This window comes from Eschrichtius robustus, chromosome 15 (assembly GCF_028021215.1).
Source record: "Eschrichtius robustus isolate mEscRob2 chromosome 15, mEscRob2.pri, whole genome shotgun sequence".
Taxonomy (NCBI): Eukaryota; Metazoa; Chordata; class Mammalia; order Artiodactyla; family Eschrichtiidae; genus Eschrichtius; species Eschrichtius robustus.
The window spans coordinates 124085-147422 of NC_090838.1; the positions used below are offsets into that span (position 1 = coordinate 124085).

General features: G+C 41.0%; 1 protein-coding gene across 2 annotated transcripts in view; it reads right to left on the reverse strand.

Moving 5' to 3' along the window:
* The window catches only part of SH3YL1 (SH3 and SYLF domain containing 1), a 45429-nt gene that overhangs the window by 14599 nt on the left and 7492 nt on the right, over positions 1-23338 (reverse strand). The window contains exons 2-8 of one of the 2 annotated variants that reach the window (XM_068564393.1): positions 15280-15390; positions 12184-12297; positions 9987-10051; positions 4288-4400; positions 3061-3189; positions 861-1023; positions 155-233 (exon numbers count right to left, since the gene is read on the reverse strand). In XM_068564393.1, the coding sequence (XP_068420494.1) occupies positions 155-233; positions 861-1023; positions 3061-3189; positions 4288-4400; positions 9987-10051; positions 12184-12297; positions 15280-15390 (774 nt within the window). Of the gene's footprint in view, positions 1-154; positions 234-854; positions 1024-3060; positions 3190-4287; positions 4401-9986; positions 10052-12183; positions 12298-15279; positions 15391-23338 lie in introns of both variants that reach the window. The other variant, XM_068564392.1, reaches the window with a different exon arrangement.

Below are 23338 nucleotides of genomic sequence, written 5' to 3' on the forward strand. Positions count from 1 at the left end.
AGGATTTGTTTTTCTCTCTTTAATACTCATTAGTTCTTCTATTTGACGCTAAAGTAATGACTTTAGATCTATCATTAAATGTAGCTTGATTTCTTAATAATATTTCACGATTACTTAATTATAAATATATTTGAATTGCAACACAAATATTTACTTTGAGAGCCAGAATTCAGCTGTACTTGTGCAGACGATTGCTGTGGTCTTGACAATGGTTTTGAAGGCAATTCTTTAGCCTGGGAGGAACAACAACAACAAAAAATGCACGTGATTTTAAAACTCTGTTTTTACTTAGGCCCATATAAGGCTTCCCCCCCCCCCCCCAGTGGGTGTACACGCAAACGTTATCCTGTGCACTCGTTAACAGAGCACATGTACTGCTCTGGGCCACATCTGGTTGAACTGGACAACAGGCGGGTGACGGCAGGGGGCGCGCTTCTATAACCGGAAGCTTCCCTCATCCCGGCACCTCTGACACCGCGCATGCGGAGCAAAGCGACGCGCTGAGCGATGGACCCGGAAAGGGCCACGCGGCTCCGAAAGGTGCGGAACTAGATGAACGAGGCGCACAAAACCCTCTGCACGTCAAGGCCCCGGGCTAGCGGCAGTTATTAGTATTATTAATTAATATTATAAAGTTCTATCCTTGCAGAAATGCAATCATGGAAAACCATGTTTCTTCCTGAAATTTGCATAGATGACTGTCAAGGTTTTATGACATTTTCACAAGAACTTTATGTTAATGAAATTACAAGGGAAGTGTAGTAGGTTATTAGAAACCTGGTATCAAGGATAGAATGTTCTATATAAAGACATTTTCTGTGGCTACTAAGAAAAATATAAAAACCAAGCATTACAGAAACCTTCTTCTGCTCCCGTGCTGCTTTTCTTGCATTGATTCGTTGTCCGTCATTTTCATACTTTTCAGTAAAAGAATCAAGAATTTCATAAAGATCTTCTGCTTCAGCAGGCCGTGGTATATCTCCAAATAAAATGTCATAAGCTCGAATGTCTTGACAATAAAATCTAATAAGAAATATATTAAGAACATTTCTTTTGCAGACAGAGATCTTTTCTAGAGTTAAATGTAGGACACACACCTGTGTATGTGTGTATGATTTACTCACATATAGCACTTCATATATACTACTTTTCAAACACTAACTACAAGCCATAACCCATGTTAAAGCCTCTAAATTCACCTCTCCAAGCTCACCTCTAGAGGCAATCACCATAAATGGTGTGATATTTATAACCTTTTCCCAATAATATAAAAGCACATCATATATACATACAAACACTTATACATAAAAACATATATAGAACATTTATATACAAATGCATATAATAAACATATAAATATTCATATAAGCACTTACACACATATAATTACAATCACATACGTATACATCTTTATAGGTTTTTACTTTTTAAGTTTCTTATAAAAATGGTGCTAACATATAGTTTCCTTAAAATGTTTATTTGTATCAAAATTATGTAAGGATTTGCCTTACATGTTTAGAAGCCCTGCAACTGATTAAGAAGTATATTTGTTTTAGTTTATCCAGGATTTAGGTGAACTTTAGTTGGAAAATCTTCCAAAGGCCTAGAATCACAAATTTCTAAAAGCATTCTTAACTTAAATTTCTCAAATTAATAAAACCAGAAGTAAAAACATTTCTCTTGACTTTACAAGATGGAGAGTTCTGCGAACCTTACTTTCCCCCCATTCCTCCTATCTTCTGGTTGTTGAGGTCTGCACTGAACGTTTCTGCATGTGCTCCGGGATTCTGGGTAAACGGGCACCGCAGACTTGGAACTCAACTTCTCTCAGGTCTGCTGTAAGCGGCAGACGTGTGTCCACCACCAGCAGGGGCAGCCCTGTCAGGGTCACTATTAGTGGGATTCCTGCCAGGTTCTAGAATTAGTCCTCTCAGTCTTAGCTTTTTATCTTTTTCTGGGCAATTAGACATATTTTAGTGGAAATACAGAAGAGCAGTTTTGGGAAAAATCAGCCAGATGCCAGTTTAAAGTGGAAGCTCCTCGATGCCTGTTAGGGTACTTCCAAATCTTGTGTTTTTTAAATCAAAATTGGTCTCTATCTTATGGAAGAAAGACAAAGGCTGAGCCTAACAATAGGAAACCTCTCATGAGGAACCCTGCACTTCGACGTTATGGAGACGGCTGCTTCCCTTCAGCCTCACGAACCAACCTCGGCTGGCTTCACGCTTTTCTTCTGCAGCTTCCTCAGCTCTCTCAGCCTGAACAGAATTAAAAAGAATTAGGGCCTTGCTCTGGATGAGGCTTTGGCTGAAGGCAATGTCGTGGCTGGTTTGATCTTCAGTCCAAACCACTAAAACGTTCTCCGTATCAGTAGTAAGGCTGTTTCGCCTTCTTATCATTTGTGTGTTCACTGGAGGAGCACTTGTAATGTCCTTCAAGAGCTTTTCCTTTGCAATCACAGCTTGGCTAACTGTTTGGCACAAGAGACCTAGCTTTCGGCCCGTCTTGGCTTTGACATGCCTTCCTCACTAAGCTCAGTCATTTCTAGCTCTTGATTTAAAGTAAGAGACGTGCAACTCTTCTTTTCACTTGAACACTTGGAGGTCTTTGTAGGGTTATTAATTTCAATATTGTTGTGTCTAAGGGAATAGGGAAGCCTGAGGAGAGGGACAGAAACTTGGGGGCAGGGGGTGGTGGTGAGTGGAAACAGCCAGTCTGAGGAGCCATCAGAATACACACAGTTACTGATTAAGTTCCCCATCCTATAGGGGTGCAGTTTCTGGTGCCCCAAACGATAACCATAGTAACATCAAAGGTCACTGATCACAGATCACCATAGCCAATGTAGTAATAATGAAAAAGTTTGCAATATTGCAGGAATTACTGAAATGTGATGCAGAGACACAAAGTGAGCAAATGTTGTTGGAAAAATGGTGCCGACACAACACTTGCCTGTACAGAGGTACTCTGTACACTCTTAAGAACGACATGAATCTACAAAGTATTATTTTCCCATCGCACGTTTTTCAAATCAATTAAAATTATTTGCCTTGCACTTACTTTCGGTTAGTTTCTTTCCTCTCAATCAAACAGCTACCTTCTAAAGATATGCCAGCGAAGAGGCCTCTTGACTTGCAGTAAGTAAAGACAGCAGCTGAGCTTCTTAGGGAGACGTCTCCTTCTAAATTCCTGCGAAACGGAAGGCTTTGCATCACAGAACTGTAAGCACCTTCGCTTAAGGATGACTGTTTGGCACTGTACTTCTAACCCGAAAGAAGGATCTTGCTCTGCACTTACTTCAATCATTTTTTTTGGGGGGGGGGGTAAGAAATATTGTTTATTGAATATTTAATGAGGTCACGTCCATAGGGCTTTTTTTTTTTAATTTAATTTAATTTATTTATTTTTTATACAGCAGGTTCTTATTAGTTATCTATTTTATACATATTAGTATATATATGTCAATCCCAATCTCCCAATTCATCCCACCACCAACCCCATCCCCAACTTCAATCATTTTCACATATTTTACTTCCTGCTGGCCTAAGCTAGGTGTGTTCACAGTGGTCTAGAGGACGGACAGTTCATGGCAAGTACATAGAAGGTAAGACGGCTGTAGAACAGTGTGATGCACGTGGAGAACACACGCACAGCTGATATTTTCCCATATTGTCTTCCTTCCCTAAAACAGGGAAACACACCTCAAGAGTAAAAGACTGTGGTTCTTTCTACAGTGAGTATTTTCATGGAACTTAGAAACCTTTTTAAATGATTTTACTGAGTAACTTCTATAAACAGTCTGGATTTAAAATATTTAATTGCTCAATTAACTCAAGAATAGTTATTGATTAATAGAGAAGGAAAATACACTTTAAGTATTGTAAACATCACTCAAGGAGAACACTTCCATTTCAATTTTTCACAATTTAGTTTGAAAAAAAAACCCCTTGTTTTCCCTGATCAAAGCTGCCCTTTCTCAGTTAATTAAAATTGACTCGACCTGGCTCCTTCAAAACTTAAAGGTAAATTTTATGTTGATTCCGGTAGATACAACAGCCTGCATTTCTGAAATATTTAATTTCTTTTTGTGTGTTTTAGTTTCAGATTTTCTCATTTTATCACAATGGCTGTGTTTTATTTCTTATTTGTAAGCAGCCTCAAACCCTCTGGGACACGTGTAAATCATAAATTTCTGTCATTTTAATTCGTTTCTCTTAATGAAAAACAATATAGTTTTAAAGCCTTTACTATCCAAGAGCTGTTCAACAGGGATTTCAGAGTACTCACCTTCCCAAGGGCCCAACTGCCACAGTCAAATTCCCTCCAAGTGTTAGGTTACCACCTTTTGCAAAAGCTTCTACTGCTCTGTCATAATTCAAAATTATTACCAAATCCGATACCTGAAATGTAGACAGCCATTTATTTTAAAATAATTATGCCTAAATATCATTTAAAATATATGTTTACTAAAACTCAACATACGATATGTAATGTAGCCAAAGAGAGTGTGAAAGCAGAGTGGTGCTGTATTTTGAGCTGAGGGTGCAAGCAGCTAACCTTCCCGCAGGCAATCGGCGCGCAGGCCTCCGGGCCGCCACTGTGCATCGAGCACGTGGTGGGAGGTCTCCGGGCATCCACTTCTCAGCAGCCTCGCGGGTTCGTGAGGCTGAGTGACGTGTCCTAGTGACACCTGAACAGGTCACACACAGGTAGGTGGGAAAGGTCAAAAGGCTTCCTCAAACTAAGCACTTCACGAAAGCCAAGCCGGAGAACGAGAACGAGGAGGGTCGGAAGGTCCGGGGGCCCGAGTCTGGTCCCCACCGGCGCCCCTGCAGGTCACGCGACCCGCAAGCAGGAGCCGCCCCAAAGTGCAGCACACCAGGAGGAAGAGTAGTTAACCAGCAGTTATGCCTATTACCAGGGTTAACCCTCCAAGTAAAAGCAAAGCTGGAGCGAGTCTCCACGCTCTGGGCGGGTCGCTGGGGACAAGGCGTGTTCTTCAGACTCGCCTCCGCTGGGGCGGGACCCCCGGTGAGGCCGGGCAGGGTGCCCAGGCCACGGCCCCTCACCCCACGAGCCCAGGGGAGAGGCGCCGGCTGGGGAGGCTAGACTTTCAAGCCCAGCTCCTCTTCACAGCACCGGGCCATCTGGGGCATTTTGGCTCCATTTGGCCTTTTCATGGTTAAAGGCCAGGGCAGGACCTGCTCCCTGAACCACGGGGAGGTCAAGCACGTGTGTCAAGTGCCGAAGAACGGAAGGCCTGAGGGCCTGGCGCTGGGAATCTGGGCTCAGAATGGAAACCATTTGGGTGTTAATTCCACTTCTTCCCCTGGCATATTGCATGACCTTGGGCAAATGATTGAGCGGCTCAAAGCCCCAATCTCCTCTGTAAAATGGGTATAATAGTAATCATTTATAAGTATATATAATCGTATAGGTATATGTATATACATGTATGTATGCATATACACAAATCTAGGGTTGTTTGAAAGATGAGTTGAAATCATTTGTAAACCCTGGCATATTTACCACATCTCAATAAAATATGCAAAGGCCAAGCAGATGTTTAAAAGATGACTTCATTTATATCGTTCTTTAAATGTTTTGTATCTTTGTTTTCAGCTGACAGAAGAATCCGATTATTACCAAACGTGATTGCACTTGGAAGGGCCTAGTGGAATTCCTGATACAGTTTAATTTGAATTCCTTCATGAAAAAATACACTCAAGTTCCGTAGGACAGACCAAACACGCCAGCTAATTGATGCATGCCAGACATATCACTGTGACTCATGTCAACTGTTAATCCCACTTTATACATGGACAATTTCTGAGGATCATGGTGTTGAATGATACAGAATTATTTAGCGTTTCTCATGCAAAGCTAAGCAATTTTGCCAGATTATATAACCAAATCTTATATACTTTTAAAGATAACATATATGAAATTACTTTGCGTAATGCTTAGTGTATACACACTCAGATAGTATAAGTCTCTAGCCGTGACCTTGTGGATACTCTAGTTGTTATGTCTCCTTCTACTTGGTACGTCTTAGGATAGTTAAGTAAGGCACAACTATATGAGTCAATAAAGAAAATAAATGAATCCTTTAACTTTATGTCTAGTCTCAATTCAGTTCTCCTGAAATAAGAGTAAGATAATCCTGTGTTCTTTGGTGACATGACTAATCAGAGAACCAGGTCCAAAGCACCACAGTTTGAAGAGCAGCAGTACGGCCAACGGCTCTTGATTTATTTCCACAGCTTAGAATAAAAAGTAAAACAGATTTCCTGAAAGAAAACTGGAGCAATGGAGCCATAAACAGTTAAGACAGACATTTAAGAATTTGATAGAGGCTTCTTAATAAGTTTGCATTAAGATACAATTAACTGTAAATAAAATGCGAGTTTTACAATTAAGCTCAATTCTTTAAAAAGAATTTTAAAAAATACAACTATCATGCAGGAAAAGCTGGGGGAGAAATGTTCTCAGGAACCGGAGGGCTTCTCGTCCCCTGACACACTGTCCCCAACACGGCACTGCCCCATCTCCCTCTCAAGTGTTTACCCACCTTGAACCCAAGCCACTGAGTCCCCAATGCTGTGGTCCTGTAATGAAGCGATAGCTTTCAAGCCCCAAATCCAGACAACCTGGCGAGAAAGCCCAGGGCTCCCTCCTGTGGTTCTAGTGAGACCGTCCCCCAGCCCCACCCCTACCCTCCACAGAAGGGTCTTCTTTCCCATCTCTCAAGCCATTCTGCTCAGGAGTCTGTCTCACTCCCCAGAAAGCCTCATCGTGTGGGCAGTAAGCTTTCACACTCTCGGTACATGGCATCATCAGCCTCAACGTCCAACCCACATCTGAGGGGTTCCCATTGCCTTCCACTCCTCACACCAACAGATCCTCCCCTTGCACAGCGATCTTAGGGGACTTGGAAACTGAACTCTGATCTCTAACAGTAGTCTCTCAGCTTAAGCCTAGATGCCTTCCTCATCATTAAAGTAAAAGAGTTCATCCAAATTCTCCTGGAAAAAGCGGAGTCATTTTTCTCACATTACAATCTTGGGTGAAAGCGAGGTTGATCTGACTTGATGGCCCAGTGTGGATTCTGGATTTTGGTAAACAACGAACAATTGGATAATCCAAGGTATCAGGGTTTTCAGACCTTTGGGCTCTGCTATAATTGTCCTGGAAAGAAAATATTAATGGTGTTTAAACCAAGTCTTAGCATTATCTTTCCTTACTCCACTGACTTTTAAATCTTTCATTTGTTGTTGTTGTGTTTGGTGGGTGTGTGTGAGTTACACAACCTTGGGAACTCTCAGCAGTTCTCATGAGTGGACCAGTGCCATAATCTGTATTTAACTAACGCCCAAGCTCCTGAAGGCCAACAGATTCTGTCAAAAAACGACACGTCCCTAACTTCACATACCTTCAGAACCTTAACCTGGTCGAGATTCCAAAGCGGAGCTAAATCTAGACTTCCTGATAGTCAAGTCCGCTTTCCACGTGTAATGAAGGGGTCACCACCTGGGGGAGGCAGCACGGGGGCGGAAGCTCGCAGGGGGTCCTGGGCTCAGGATAGGGGTCTGGTCCCACCATGGGGGGCGCTGCAGTCTCCTCCAGCCCTGCCACCACACGCCACACCCACGTGCTGCCAGGTGGCGAGAGCAGCCGACCCCAAACGCCAGCCCCCTTGCCTCTGTCGTAAGACCTGCCTTCTCTTCCCGTCATCAGACCAGGGCGACTTTACCTGGAACCATGGCCTTGCTTGGACCCTTCCCCTTCTCTGTCCTGCTTCCCTCAGCCCCTTAGAGTTTCCCCCCCACCCAGAACATTTGCTCAGTAAGTCACGTGCACCATGAGCCCCGTCTCAGGCTCTGTGTCCAGTGAAACCAGTTAGAGACAACCACACACCACCTCTGCAAGCTGCTTAGCACCTCTGTGCGTTGAAAATAATCACATGCGCCCTGCCTACCTCATCCGTGCCCTGAAATCCACGGCGTGTTATACGGGTGGAAGTTACAGTTAGGACCAGATGGGGCACTAGAAGCGAGGAGACTCACCCAAGCACCCATGGAAGCCAGAGGCCTCCCTCTGAATGGCCAGCCTGTCATTCTCAGGCTGGAGGCGTCACATAACTCAGTTATCTACACAATGACAGCAGCGACGGCCACTCAGTGTGGCTACGGTATGGAAATGATTCTATGAGAGTACATGTGAGAGTTTTATGTGAATGTTAGCCATTATTGCTAATTATTCCATTCCAAAACAGAATGGCAGATAATTAAATTATTCAACAAACATTTAATAGTTTGAACCGATGATACAGTGCTTTAAAGAAACAGATTTATTTTGGGTGTCTACTTGTGCTTGATACTTGGCCAGTCTGAGGACACAGGTTTGAAGGACTCAAAATCTAGGTAAGGGCCAGGCAAGAAAATCTCCAGACTGGCACATGTGCCGAGCGCTCCATCCCGCTAGGAGCAAGCGTGAGGCGGAAGAAGAATGCCAGAGAGGAGCCCAGGCAGCCTGGGGGGCTGCAGACTCGAGGGCGTGGGTCCCCCTGCCTGCGTCGGCCACAGGCCTGCTGCACTTCATTGGAACTGGAGCTGGGGCGACAAGAGCATCCAGCCGCAGGAGCTCCGCGGGCGCATGGCCACTGACCTCCAAGCTCCCTCGCTCATCCTGGGCCAGAGCTGCACCCAGAAGGTAACTGCGTGTTTCTGGCCAGGTCTGAGATGCTTCCTGGCGAACCAGCACGGCCTCTCATTAGCACTGAAAAGTGACTGACAGCTCTAACCTTACGGCTACACTCAGGGAAGCAAAGCCAGGTCATGTTCAAGAGGCACAAACTCCTAGGACAGTCTTCTAATCTCTACTTGAAGTGGATATTTTTAAAAGTTAACACTTACCTTCCATGTACAGTATTTAAATGGAATTCCAGAGTTAATTTCTATACAGCCACGAGGGTAAGTTGCATTCAAAGTTTCCACAAATGGCAAATATAAGTAAATGCTCTTTGAGATGGAGCCCCAAAGCCTGGGGTCAGAGGGCAGTGATGAGGGACACCTGGGTACAGTGCCAGGAGGTGTGAGCAGGGGTGCACAACAGATGCTGAAATACGCTTTCCACACGAGTGCGATGTTTCTGAAGGCTATGATTTGGTTGAATATACAACCAAAAGGCAGTCATGATAGCAAAACTAAAATATGTTCCTCTTTTTATATCACAGATTTATGCAGCAGCAAGTAAAGGTCAAATAAAAATGAAAATCAGTAGTGGAAATACTTCCTCCTAATAAGGCCAAGGGCACTTAAAACTATGGCAACAGAGCAAATTCATAAAAGGATAGTTCAGGAAGAAACTGACTGAAATTTGAGAAGAAAATGATTTGGGAATATTAGGAGATTTGATTTACCAATCACTTAGCAATAAAGCAGCAGCTGAAAGACTGATACCATGCAGATGCTCCCTGTGGGAGTGACCTCTGTGTGCTGGTATGATTTCGAGTCCATTTGATTAGAAATGGGCTAGAAACCATAATCATTAGCAGCAAAGTTGTAAAATGAAACAATACAAAGTCAATCTTTACTTAAAAAATTGGAAGTAGTTTGAACATTAGGGGTACCAGACTGGATTTTGCCACAAATGTTGATACATGGCATTGAGCTGTTTGCACCCATGACTCTGCAATCAGAAGCCATAAACTGCCAATTGTAGTTTGTCAGATCTGAGAATATGTGTTCTACTGATGTGCTGAAGATGGAAGCAGATGAGATGGTGAATGAAAGAAACTCTACCCTCAGGGAAGGAAAAGGAGAAAAATGATAAACATTACATAGCTTCAGGTAGAGAGTCAAGAAAATAAATGGGAACAATTTCCATAGGTGGTCAAACAAGAACAGTAGGAGACCACTCAACTTTCACGTATCAGTTGCTTTTAGAGAATAGGGCAATTGTACGTACACACATCACCCACTCACCTCTATTCCTAGTTCAAATCCTCCACCAAGCCCAGCTATCCCGATGGCCGAAGGTGCAGACCATTCTAATAAAAACAAACAAACATTACTCTAATATTAAAACTCCTTGGCACATAAATATGGGGAGGAAAAATGCTAAAATGTGAATTAATAGTGTTTCTTCTTAAAATAATGAGATTTTGGCATTTTTGCCTATGTTTTTAAATGTTCTTTAATAAATATATATAATTTTTTAAGTTAAAAAGGTTTGAAAGATGTTAGGTATTCATTATGAGCCGCACAGACTCACAAGTCTATGTTTTCTAATCTTTCCCTACAAACATGCCTAATACCAAACTATTGAATTCTCACCAATTAAATATACATAGCATTTGATAATTTCAACCATCAGTATTCATAATGTTTTACAAAATAATTGAGCTGGAATTCTAGTCTTTTGTTAGTATTTTATCATAGATATAAGAGAGCAAATGGATTCAAAAGAGTTCATTATAATCACTTCTAAGGGTAACATAATACTAAACTGTTTCTATTGTAAATCCTGGAGGGCAAAAACTGTTTTGACACCCTTTGTGCCTAGTAGAAGCACAAGAAATAGGTTATAAATTCAAGATTATTAAAATTCTATCAAGATACATATCCTTACATTTGGAAACTAAGTACAATAATTCCATTTGCCATGATATGGTACATTTCAGGATTATTGTGTGCCTATTTTTCCTGATCTAGACACAATTGTGTTAAACAAGTCTAGAAAAAAATAATTGGGGGGGTGGGTGGGATAGTCTAGATGAAGTACTTTCTGAAAATGCTCAGTAGCTCCCTAAGCCTAATTTTTCTTGCTATCATGTATTCTAGATGACAGGCTAGTGCTTGAATATACCCAGAACTAATCTATCTGGGCTTAGAGGGGTTTTGATCACAGAAATTAATGTCTCATAATCTCAAAGTTATTTTCCACTTCCTATGTTAGGCACTGGCCCTGTTTAAAAACTGCCCACCTGGCCAGGGTCTGGGGATTTGCTGTGCCCCACTGGGTGGCTTTTATATTACCCTCTGCAGAGCGACCAGCAGCTACTTGGGAAGATGGGAGAGAGAAACTTAGGTATCTAACCCAGTAGGAAGGTCCACCTGAGGTTCTGATAGGAGCCCCAGGTGTCGACGGCTCCTCCCCGTTTTCTGACAGTCACCGGTCCATGACCATTTGGGGCCTGCGGGGCTGGGGGCTCCTTGCAGACTCGGAGCCCATCTCACGGTGGACTCGATTTCGAGTGTGCCTACTTGTCTGGTTGTACTGCTGGGAATCTGCCCGTGAAAATGTGGGTAATGCTTCTTTTCTTGAGAAGAAGAGAATGATGTCATTTTTTGTTCTGTAGCCAAGCCCAGAGCTATGAAATCTGAACCACAACCTCAGGGGCGAACTCTCATTTGCTGTGGGGACGCCTCACAGGGGACAACAAATCCCGCTGACTCAAGTTCTGGGGCCATGCGCCCCCCAAATGCCAGGTGTCTCTCCTGTCAGTGGATGGCCCACGTTCTCCCTCAAAATAAAATTAAATTATCTACACTAAAAAGAGCTATTAACAGAAAAATGTGCTCAATTATATAACTGAACAGCAAATGTTAAATTCATATAAAAAGCCTTTTAGCTGGTTATGACACACCTACACACATTTTAAATATTATGTATGTTGGTTCTTGGGATTCAAGCAAACATATTTTGATGTCATGTCTGAAAAATCAAGTATTAGATTTCGCCCCAGAAAGTAAAACCAAATTATACTGATCTTGATATGATTCTGCCCTGGGGATGTTCTTTAAAATGTTTCGATTTTTAAGATACCGCACAGGAACAATGGGGTAAAAAAGCTTCCATGAAACAAAAGAAAGCAAGTGTAAGGTGAAGCCGAGGAATAAGAAAGCATATTTAACAACAGAAATACAATGTCAATGTTTACTATACGCTCCATGGAAGGACAACAAAGTGTGTAAAGACGGGGGCCCCATCTTCTGATATTCTGAGTCTCACGGGTGGGTCGGTTGACCACAGAGAAAACCGAGGGAGCGGCCCGAGGAAGGTGGTCCAGGCGGCACCGGAAAACCTGTCTCTCTCCCTACAAAACCTGTTCACAGTGGAAACAGAACAAAAAAGGGACGAGGATTCTCTGCCCCTCCCAGTGAAGGGACGCTAGCTTACTTCCATCTGGAAGGCGCGCCAGCACGATCCCACTGCCCCCTCTCGCGGTGACCAGAAACCCAGCTTTTATCGCAGACAGGACCGCCAGGCCCTTGGCTTTGGCAATGACGTGTGCTGCAAAAGATGAAGACAGGTGAGCACCCGGCAGGCGACAGCTCAGCAGGCCCGTGCGTGCAGGTTTGCTTCCCGGGACCAGGGCCTCCGCGGCCTGAGCGGCGCAGGGAACTGCGAGGAAACAGCCCCAGGACAGAGGAGCCTGAAGCCTTTGGTGGCCCTAAGCCGACAGGGCGGGTGCTCAGAATCCTGCAGTGGACACAAGAAATGAGACACTGGGAAGAGACTGTACTGATATCTAGTAGCAGGACAAATAATTTGGAGATTTCAATTAATTTACAACATAATTTATAATTTTACAGGTTATAAAAGTATTTTCAAAGAAATTAAGATCTACACACTATTAAGGAGAAACTTAAAAAGGGACTGACATGCAGTGTGCAGCAGAAGGTTTGAACTTAGAGCCACATTGTTGAGTTCAGCTTCTATTAATATGAAAATCTGGATTCAAAACCAGGAAAATTAAATGATTTTGCCACTTTAAAAAGTTTTTTGACTTTATAAAGTGACCTGATCAGTATTCGAATAACACATAACTACCAGGGCACTGAAAATATAATTCAATTTACAAAATATTGGTTTATTCACATTTCAGGGAAGTTCGTTACATAAAAGGAAGATTATTAACATAGGTACCCACTAAACTCAGTGCCTTACTAGTCTGTGGATTTATTTACATAATAGTACATCTTTCAAATAACAAAGGAATCCTAAACATCGGAAATTATTCTTGGATCCCAATGTTACTTTTAAGGTAGTTTAATTTATCATCATTTTAGTCAAATATTCTGTCAAGGAAGTCAAACCAGACAGTGTACTCACATACACAAAAAAGGCTTTGTAGGTGTCCCTAGGAAACACTAAATTTCTAATACACTTATGCACACCATTTCAAAATTTAAATTAATAACAGACTCTCAGAGACGATTCAACCGAGAGCACGAGTAGGGTAACACACACACCATTCCTGGAGCTCTTGGTACTTAAGGCTTAGAAGTAAGGCTCTCTTCTCTCCGATGGTCATCAACTAAGTGTGCCTTAGTTCGTGTTCTAAAGGGTGTAACACATGGTAATGATGTTGACAGCTTCATTATACATCAGGTAGGTTTGTTTATACAACACTTGTTGGCAGAATATCCTCACATGCCATTCTCAGTGCTTTTACAGTGAGTAGTGCCTCTATTCAGGAACATTAGGTATAACAGAAGTGTATTTTTTAAAATGAACATAGTTCAAATGTCAGGTGTGTTTTTATATCTTATCCACCCAGATTCAGGGACATTAAAATACCGATAATCCCTAAATAATTGTCCAATTAGCTCTTCATTTGTAATGTAGATGCACTGATTGCAGATTTACTCTCTAAATTGAGTTTCACTTACGTCTCAGAGCCCCTCACACCAGAGGACTGTGAACTCACAGCCTAAGAAAGGCTAAGGGTCTGGGCATTTTGTTTTAAAATATTTTTTAGATTTTATCTCCTATCACATAGTACACCTCCTTAGCTTTAATGTACGCGTAATGGGCCCTCCCTCCTCATCCCAAGGAAAGATGAGGCTTGGTCATCTGGCAGCTGCGGCCTCTCTGGCTTCCATCAGACATGCAGCCCGCAGCCCTGCGGGACTTCGCTCTTCTTCAGGCTGCTGTGTAAACGGGTTTTCATTTTCTGAGCTACACCCAGTGAAAGGGAGTCGGGTGGCCTTTGACTGGAAGCAGAATAAAGGCAAGGCAGAATTTTGCTGGACAAAATCCACGAGAAATAATCCGTACCCAAATGTTTTTATGGTAGGAAACACAGCTTATCTAGCCTGACATGTATGTAGATGCTGCTGTATATTGAGAAATGTCTTCTGCCTCCTGCTTCAGAATAGAGCTACAGAAAATCGAGTTCTTCTGGTTGAATTTTCTTCAAGTGTTACACAGTGCTTCTCTAACTTGTACGTGCATGTAACTCACTGGAGATCTTGTGATAAATGCAGATTCTGATTCATCAGGCCGAAGAGGAGCCTGAGGTCCTGCATTTCTAACAAGCTCCCAGGTGGTGCCCAGATGTGGTCATCTGCCTTCGAGTAGCAAGGCTCTGTGAAGTGCTGTTTTCTTAAGATGGGAGGAGCGGCTGGGCCAAAATAACAGCACTTAATATTATTACTATAACAACAACAAATTAGAAATTCTTACAACCCTTAAACGTCTGTTAAATAACTTCAGAAAATCTGGCTTAAGAAATTAAACTGGTTTCTCTAATGCAGGATGAGAGTTATGCACTAAGAGGGAAATTAGCCCGCAGCTGCCTACGCTAGTCTGCATATGAGTGTCTTTGCATCAGACAGAAATTCTCTGAAACACCTTTTAGAAATAACTGGTAGTAGTAATGAACAGACAGTGGTTCCCAAAGGCTTGCCTCTGGACCAGGTCTTGTGTGGTCAGCCGACTACAGGAGAATCACATTAGAGACGTGATAAAATCTGCACTCCTGGCCACGCTGCTCCCAGGGTCTGATTCAGCAGGTCGGGGGGGGGGGGTGGGGTGGAGTTTAGGAACTGCACTTTAATGACCCAGGGAATACAGATGTGTAGCTGTGTTGGGAATCATTGATTAGTCTTCTTAAACCACTATAAAGTATAACTATCTTACCTAGAAAGAAAAAACACAAAATTAAAACTTATTTATGAGATTAGCTAGTGAGTTTGCAAGATGAGTTTGCGAAAGTCCTCAGAAATTGAGGACAAGGACCTGTGAGTTTGAGGAAAGTGGAAGTGGAAAAGGACACAGGGTACTTAGGGCCATGGGCCGTGCAAAGGGGAGGAGGAGAGGGAGTCTTACAAGGCGGGTGGGAGAGGGAGGCCGCCCAGGACCCCAGCCGGGAAGACGGGCTCAGAGGAGAAAGGTGCTCTGAGGACCTGCGTGAAGTCAAGGGTTGAGAAGGTAATTTAAGAAACAGAGCAGGTGTAGAAGTGACAAGTATGTATTTTATTTACCTACCAGGAATGATCTTATCAGGTCCATTTCTGGAAGTTATTTCTGTGAATTCTCTTAGAATTTTAGCAGCCTTTTTTGCTTCAGATTTCAAATTGGAAGGTATAGGGTTATTCACTGAAAGATTAAAAAAATGATTTTAATGAAGAGATCTACTAAATAGAAGTTAGAAATTTGTTGTAATTTCATTTTTCTCATACAAAATTAAGCATTATCAAATTGTATCCTACCAAAGGAAATAAACTGAAAATCCTTATTTATTGATCATTTCATCTCTATTTTCCTAGTAAATTAAATTCACTGGGATTGGGAAACCCTAAACTCTCAAAATCTCAGAAATTATGAAATCATGGAATTCTAAAGGATCTTAAAATCTGGTCCAGTCTCCCAATTATATATCTTTTCGCTGTAATTCTTAACTCACCACAATATTAACAAAAAATATTAAAATGTTAAGAATGAACAAAAGATGTATTTTACTACTGTCTATAACAGATAATATAAAATTTAATATATTTGACTATTGTGTTGAAAATGTTTGACCTGTCTGCACAGATTTTCCTTATCAGTGAAATTCTAGTAGACTCAGGAATTGAGTGATTACTTCCATTAATGGACATTTGCATTTGTATAGCATTCTATGTTTTCAGCATTGGTTGGGTATTCATAAACTCAGAGGAAGGTTTATGCATCCTAGCAATGCTCACATAATCTTTCCAGCTCTGAAGTATGTGGGATGGATCATTCCTTTATCACAGGACAAGGAACCAGAAGAGTCAAAGAAATCAAGAGGCTTCCATATAAATCCTGCTGTTCCGACCATCAGATGAATTTTTCATTTCAAAGACTGTATTTTCAGCCCTGAAAGTCCCATTGGTTGTTTTTCATTCTTTCCATTTCTATCCTCATTGTGTTTTTGTTGTTCTTTCAATCCTTGAGCATATTTTAAAAAGTGTTTTTATATCCTTGTCTGATGATTGCGTCATCTCTGCCCTTTCTGGGTCTGTTTTTTGACTGACTTTTCTCCTAGTTATGGGTTATGTTTTACTGTTTCTGCCCATTCCTAGTGAAATTTGGTGGCTGCTAGAACTGTGAACGCTGCCATGTTGAGGATCTAGATCTTGTTGTCTTCTTTAAACAGTGCTGCTGCGTTTGTGCTGGCGCCAGGGAGTCACTTGCAGATCAGCTCAGTCTTTCCAAGGCTTGCTTTTATGTTTTGCTTGGAGTGTGTAGTCTTCGGTGCCAGGCCTGCAGTTACCCTGTGACTCTGGGCTCTCTCCTGAACGTCCTCGGGTGTGACACACTCTCTCCACTCGCCTGGTTGGAACTACTGCTCCCAACGCTGCATAAGCTCTGAGGACTGTTTGCCTCACAGCTTCCTGAGAGTCGTTCTTTGCCCTGCCTTGAAAGCGTCCCCTTCACACAATGCTTCCTGCTCAGCCAAGGACTCAAGGGTCCCTCTGCAGATTTCTTGAGCCCCTTCCATCTCTGATTCACTCTCCTCTGGGAATCTGCTCTGTAAACTCCAGTTGCTCAGCCTCTCCAAACTCAATGTGTCTCTCCCATTCAGAAGGAACCCATGCCACGGTGGGCTTCCCTCCCTGTGCTGCAGCTTGGAAAGTGTTCCAGGCAGAAACACGGGCAATTGTGGACTTTACCTCAATTTCCCCTCTCCTCTGGGATCCTAGACCCCCTCGCCTGTCGTCCAACATGAAAACAGATGCTCCACATATTTTCCCCAGTTTCTGGTTGTTTACGGCAAGTGGCAATTCCAGTACCAGTTTCTTTGTCATGAAGCTCTCAGTGTACTTTTGTTTTTTATGATGAGTAATATTGAATATCTTTCCATTTCTGTCAAATCTTTTCTTATTTCTTGTCCATTTATGGTGGGTATTTCTCTGTTCCTTATTGATTTGTATATTAAGGGAATTAACCTTTTTTTCTAGAATATGAGTTACAAACATTGATTTCCTCTTTGCCATTTGTCTTTTCAATTTTCTTATGATGGTTTTTCTACTTTTTAAACAATGAAATCAGGGGCTTCCCTGGTGGCGCGGTGGTTGCGAGTCTGTCTGCCGGTGCGGGGGAACGCGGGTTCGAGCCCTGGTCTGGGAGGATCCGGCGTGCCGCGGAGCAACTAGGCCCGTGGGCCACAATTGCTGGGCCTGCGCGTCTGGAGCCTGTGCGCCGCAACAAGAGAGGCCGCGATGGTGGGAGGCCCCCGCCTGCCGCAACTGGAGAGGGCCCTCGCGCAGAAACGAAGACCCAACACAGCCAAAAATAAATAAATAAATAAATTTAAAAAAAGAAAAATGAAATCAAATTCCTATTCTCTTTTAAGTCTAACAAGTGTCTAACTACTAAACAAAGTAGTTCCCAAATTCATATGGAAAAATAAGCAAGAAAAGCTAGAAGAAAATGTGTGAAAGAAGAAGAATGAAGGGGATAAGCTCTGGTTTAACATATTATAAAGCCTCAATAATTTACCTCTTAGTGATGTAAATACAGACAGAAAAATCAATTTCACAAAATAGAAAATTCAGAAATTGGCCCAAATATATAAATTAATTTAATGTATGATAAATATTGCACCTCAAATCATTGTGGAAAAGCTGTTGTACACAATAAATAGTGGTCCTTTGGGGGGAAAAAGTCACCCACAGTTTCGCATTACATAACAATAAACTCCAAATGCATTGACGATTTACAATACCAAAAGTCAAACCATAAAAGAACCAGAAATTATGGGAGAATTACTTTTCAAATTCATAGTGCAAAAGGCCCAACTATGAGGAAGAATTCTTTTTTCTTTTTTTGGCCGCACCGCGTGGCACATGGGATCCTAGTTCCCCGACCAGGGATTGAACCTGCGCCCCCAGAACTGCAAGCATGGAGTCTTAGCCACTGGACCGCCAGGGAAGTCCCTGAAAATTTTTCTATATTTTTTAAACAACCAGAGATTATGGCATAAGTGCATTGTAAAAATAAAGGAAAAATATAGATACACAAATATTGAAGAAGAAAGGCATCCCTACTACTAATACTCACCAATACTACTGTCTGCATTTTAGTGTGTGCTTCAGTTGGTTCCTACTGCTAAACAAGTAGATTATTTCCATTTTTAGTTTTTAGTGATACCACTGTTCGATGGTAATTATCTTGAGAGAATCTTAGGAGTTGGAATTAATGACTGAAAAAAAATCAAGAATGTCTAGCTTTTTATTCCCTTATCAAATCACCTTCTAAAATTACTATCCAACCTTAGAACCACTGGGTATTACCATAAAAAATTCGTACTGTTACTGGGGAAGCTGGTCGAGGCAAAGTGTGCACATCAGAAAGGATGACAAGTTTTTATTTGAACTTAATCTGAATACTAGAGAATTTTTTTGTTTGTTTACATTTTGTTTTGCATATTTTCTGTTCATGTTCTTTGCCTATTTTTCTGGTGCCATACTCCTTTTGTCTATAATTTTAATCATGTCGCAAGTTTGTATCTCAGCTTCTTGTTTTTATACTTTTATGTATAGTTTTTCAGTATTTGATTTTATTTATATGGCAATATCTCTCTGGGCTTTCTACCATTATCATCTTTCTATTATTGTGACTAAAGGCCTTTAAGAAAAAAATTATACAAGTATTATTCTAAATTTTCTTCCAGAGCTTTTATTTTACATTAAATATTTGACCCTCCTCAAACTTGCATTGGTATAGGATATGAAGTAAGAACCTAATATTTTAAAAATATACAACACAATTTATTGAATAATCCACAGCACTTAATTAAAAATGCTACCTTCATGACAAAAGCAAGAAAGGAATATTCATATATATATACTCATATATTTAAAAATATATGACAGGAGGGAGGGAGACGCAAGAGTGAAGAGATATGGGAACATATGTATATGTATAACTGATTCACCTTGTTATAAAGCAGAAACTAACACACCATTGTAAAGCAATTATACTCCAATAAAGATGTTAAAAAGAAAAAAATATATATATATATGACAGAGATGACATGGTAGATTAATAAATTATTCTGGGACTTTAGGTCATTCAAAGGAAAACAAAATAAAATTAGATTACAATATCACATCATACACACACAAAAAAATTCAATGTAATTGAATGCCTAAATATTAAAAGCAAAACTTAGTACTTCTAGAATAAAAAGAATAGGGAATATCTTTATGATTTGAGGAGGGAGGAATGCTACAAACAAGGCACAACAATAACGGGAAACTACAGATACATTCAACTACATTAAAGTTTAAAAAGTTGTATCAACATACATTTAAAAAATAAAAATATAAGCCACAGATTGGAAGATATTTGTCATAAACATAAGTGACAGAGATTTAGAATCCAGAATATATAAAGATCTTTTATTTTTTAATATAGAAATTTAAAATTTATTTACATTTATTATGATTGATATGATTTATGGTTGATTTATTATAATTATGAATCAATTTGAATTTTTCAATTTGTATTTCTATCATATCTTTAGTATCTTCTACTGTTTCTTTTGTTATTTAAAATTTAGAATTCTTCAAGTTGAATTCTTAAATCCTTCTTTAGTTCTGGACATTTTGCTTCTTCCATTTCTTTTTTTTTTTTAATTTTTATTGGAGTATAGTTGATTTACAATGTTGTGTTAGTTTCCAGTGTACAGCAAAGTGAATCAGTTATACATATACATATATCTACTCTTTTTTAGAGTCTTTTCCCATATAGGCCATTATAGATTATTGAGTAGAGTTCCCTGTACTACACAGTAGGTGCTTATTGGTTATCTATCTTATATATAGTAGTGTGTATATGTCAATCCCAATCTCCCAGTTTATCCCTCCCCCCCCAACCCCTGGTAACCATAAGTTTGTTTTCTACATCTGTAACTTTTTCTGTTTTATAGATAAGTTCATTTGTACCCTTTTCTTAGATTCCACATATAAGTGATATCATATATTTGTCTTTCTTTGTCTGACTTACTTCACTCAGTATGACAATCTCTAAGTCCATCCATGTTGCTGCAAATGGCATGATTTTATTCTATTTTATGACTGAGTAATATTCCATTGTATATATGTACCACACCCAGCATATATAAAGATCTTTTAATATCAATAAAAATATGAAGTCACTATAGAAAATGGGGCAAAGTGTTCAACTAGTTAATCCACAGAAGAGGAAACCTCCATGGCCAATAAATATATGAAAAGTTGATCAAACTCCCTAGAAGCCAGGGACACGCAAAGCCAGACCATAATGCATTACCGTTTCTTGTCCTTTAGGTTGACGGAAATTAAAAAAGCCTGCCAATGAGCATGTGTAGGTTGTGCAGGGGCACATAGGGAAGCCTCTGTCCCATTGGTGGGGACGTGAGTAAGTGCAGCTGCTGTGGGAGCTGTTCTGAGGACAGCTGGAGATGACCCACCAATACTACTCCTGGACGTGCTCAGAGGCACTGGCTGCCCGGCTGAATGGTGGCCCCCAAATTCACGTCTACCTGGACCCTGTGAAACAGACCTTATTTGGAAACAGGGTCTTTGCAGACGTAATTAAGTTAATCATTCTCGACCACCCAGGTGGCCCCTAAGTCCTTAAGTAGACAGAAAGGGGAAGATGCAGAGAGGAGGGGAAGGCAACGTGGCCACAGAGGCAGAGGCTGGACCGTGTGGCCACAAGCCCGGGAGCACTGGGGCCCCAGGAGTTGGGAGAGAGAAGGCAGGACTCTTGGAGGGGCGCGTCCCTCCAAGCGCGTGACAGCCCACGGGCCGCCTCCATGCGGGACAGGGCGTGTCTGTGGTAACTTGTTGTGGCAGCCCAGCCACCGAGGCAGGGCCTTTAACAGCACAAAGAAATAAATACATTCAAAGAGGAGACAAACGACCCTCAAAAGGAGGACGGATATATCTAGTTTGGTGTAGTATTAAAATTGTATTCTATACAGAACATCAGATAAACTAGATCTACTGTATCAACATGGCAAAATGTGAATAATATTGACAGCAAAAACAAGTTGCATAAAGATATATAGGGTATCACACATTTACCTAAACATTTACATAAATGTTATACAAATATTTATATATAAAAATAAAGTAAAATGATATTTGATCTGGGGGGTGGGGTGGCCCTGGGGAAGGCTTATATAGGAAGCTTACTGGAAACTACTTTTTTCCCTTAGGCTGTGTATAGTAAGTCATGAATGTAAAAATTGTTATTCTCAATAGTCTTTGGTATGTCTGAAATATTACAGAACAAAGATTGTTCAGCATAAATTGAATCCTGTACTATTAAATATTTAATATATTAGTGGAAACGTATGACTCCAGCTGTAAAAAAAATGTATATTATGAATAATTACTCCGTAAGTTGTCTTTTGTTTAAAATCTGACCTCTCACAGCCAACAACATGTCTTGCGTGAAGAGGTGTAGAAAAGTGAAAAATGTACCCTTATGTTTTACACAAACAAGAGAGCACACACAGCCTCCCCTCCCCCACGCATGTGCGAGAGTGTGCGCGCACACACACACACACGCACACACATAATTCAAAGGACAGGGATTTGGTGAGTGGCCATACGGTAAATATTCAGTTGTTATTATATGCATTTGTATATCATTGACAATTCTGAAATTTGAATTTTTAGGAACTAACATAAAGTTGCTCTTCATCTTCTCGATAATGTATTTGTTTAAAATCACACTGTCCCATTTTGATGATGGTACTGAGATACTGAAAGGCTGATACTCTTGGTTCTCTACTTTCACTTGCAATGGTGAATATGAAACACAAAGATGAACACAGAAAAATTCTCAGAAGCACATAATTTTTAAATAGGGAAGGAATCTTAAAACATCTATTTAAAATTATGTCAATTTACTAGTGGTCTTTAAACTTTTCCTATTATCAATGCTTTGGTTATACAACCTGGATTTAGAAGGCCTTAGAAAAAATACAACCTAGAAAAATTCCAAGTGAACATATTTATGTAGATATTTGGGCCTTTAAAGTACATTTTATGGAAGTAGCTGTTAGTCATGACTTGACTAATGTCAGTAGCAGGCTAATGACATACAATTGTTTTTGGTATTCCACAGTGATCAAGAAAAAGTGTACATGGTAGGGGGCATTTCCAAGTTTCCGATATGGTACTGACACAATTGACAGCTTCTGAAAACCACAACCGGTGTGAACAGACTCGATGGGAGCCCGCCTCTTCTCCGCTGGGTCGCTACAAAGGAGGCACCGAGCTGGCGATCAGCAAGGCAACAGGAGCGCGACTAGAAAACCGACTAACGTGCACCGTCCATTTGTAAGGCACGTGCTTTGATACCTGGCGTAGGACTAGATGAGGCCTTTGTTTTCTTAATTTTTGTTGGGATCTAAGATGATGTAACCTTACTCTTTATGGAATGAACAAGTCGCATGCAGGGGGTCTGCTGTGTTAGCTAGTTTCCCACACACTCGTGTGCTTCCCGCGTCAGCACAGCGCTGGCCCCGGGAGCGGCTGCCCAGAGACAGTAATGGGTGTCGCTTCTACGCCAAGATAGTGGGAAGGAGCGTTTTCTGCACCCTCCCTTTCCTGTCACTGGCTGCCTGAAGGGGTCTCCAGGGTACAGCCGCAGTGGGAGGGGTGGAGAGCCCTGGATCAGAACACAGGGGAAGGTGCCCACCACAGCTCTTCCCATGCTAAGAAATCGAGATTTGGGGGCTCGTTGCTGCAGCTGACATAACCCTACTTACTATGTTTAAAAATTACTTCTCATCTCTCCATGGTATTTGCTGCAGAAGAAAGATGGAGACATATCTGTAATTTTTATTTTCTAACTTAGGACTAGACTTGTTTTATATACATCCTAATCACTTAATTAGTTTGGGGGGGTAAATGGGTAAAAACACATAAAATATAACATACCATATGTTACTATCTTTCTCTTTGATTACATAGCATTCCTAATAGACTACTTGCAGGTCCTTCTAAAAAAGCAAAGCAGTAGTTTTGCCTTTTTATTAAATGTTAAAATGGATAAAAAGATAGATCTTTGCTGT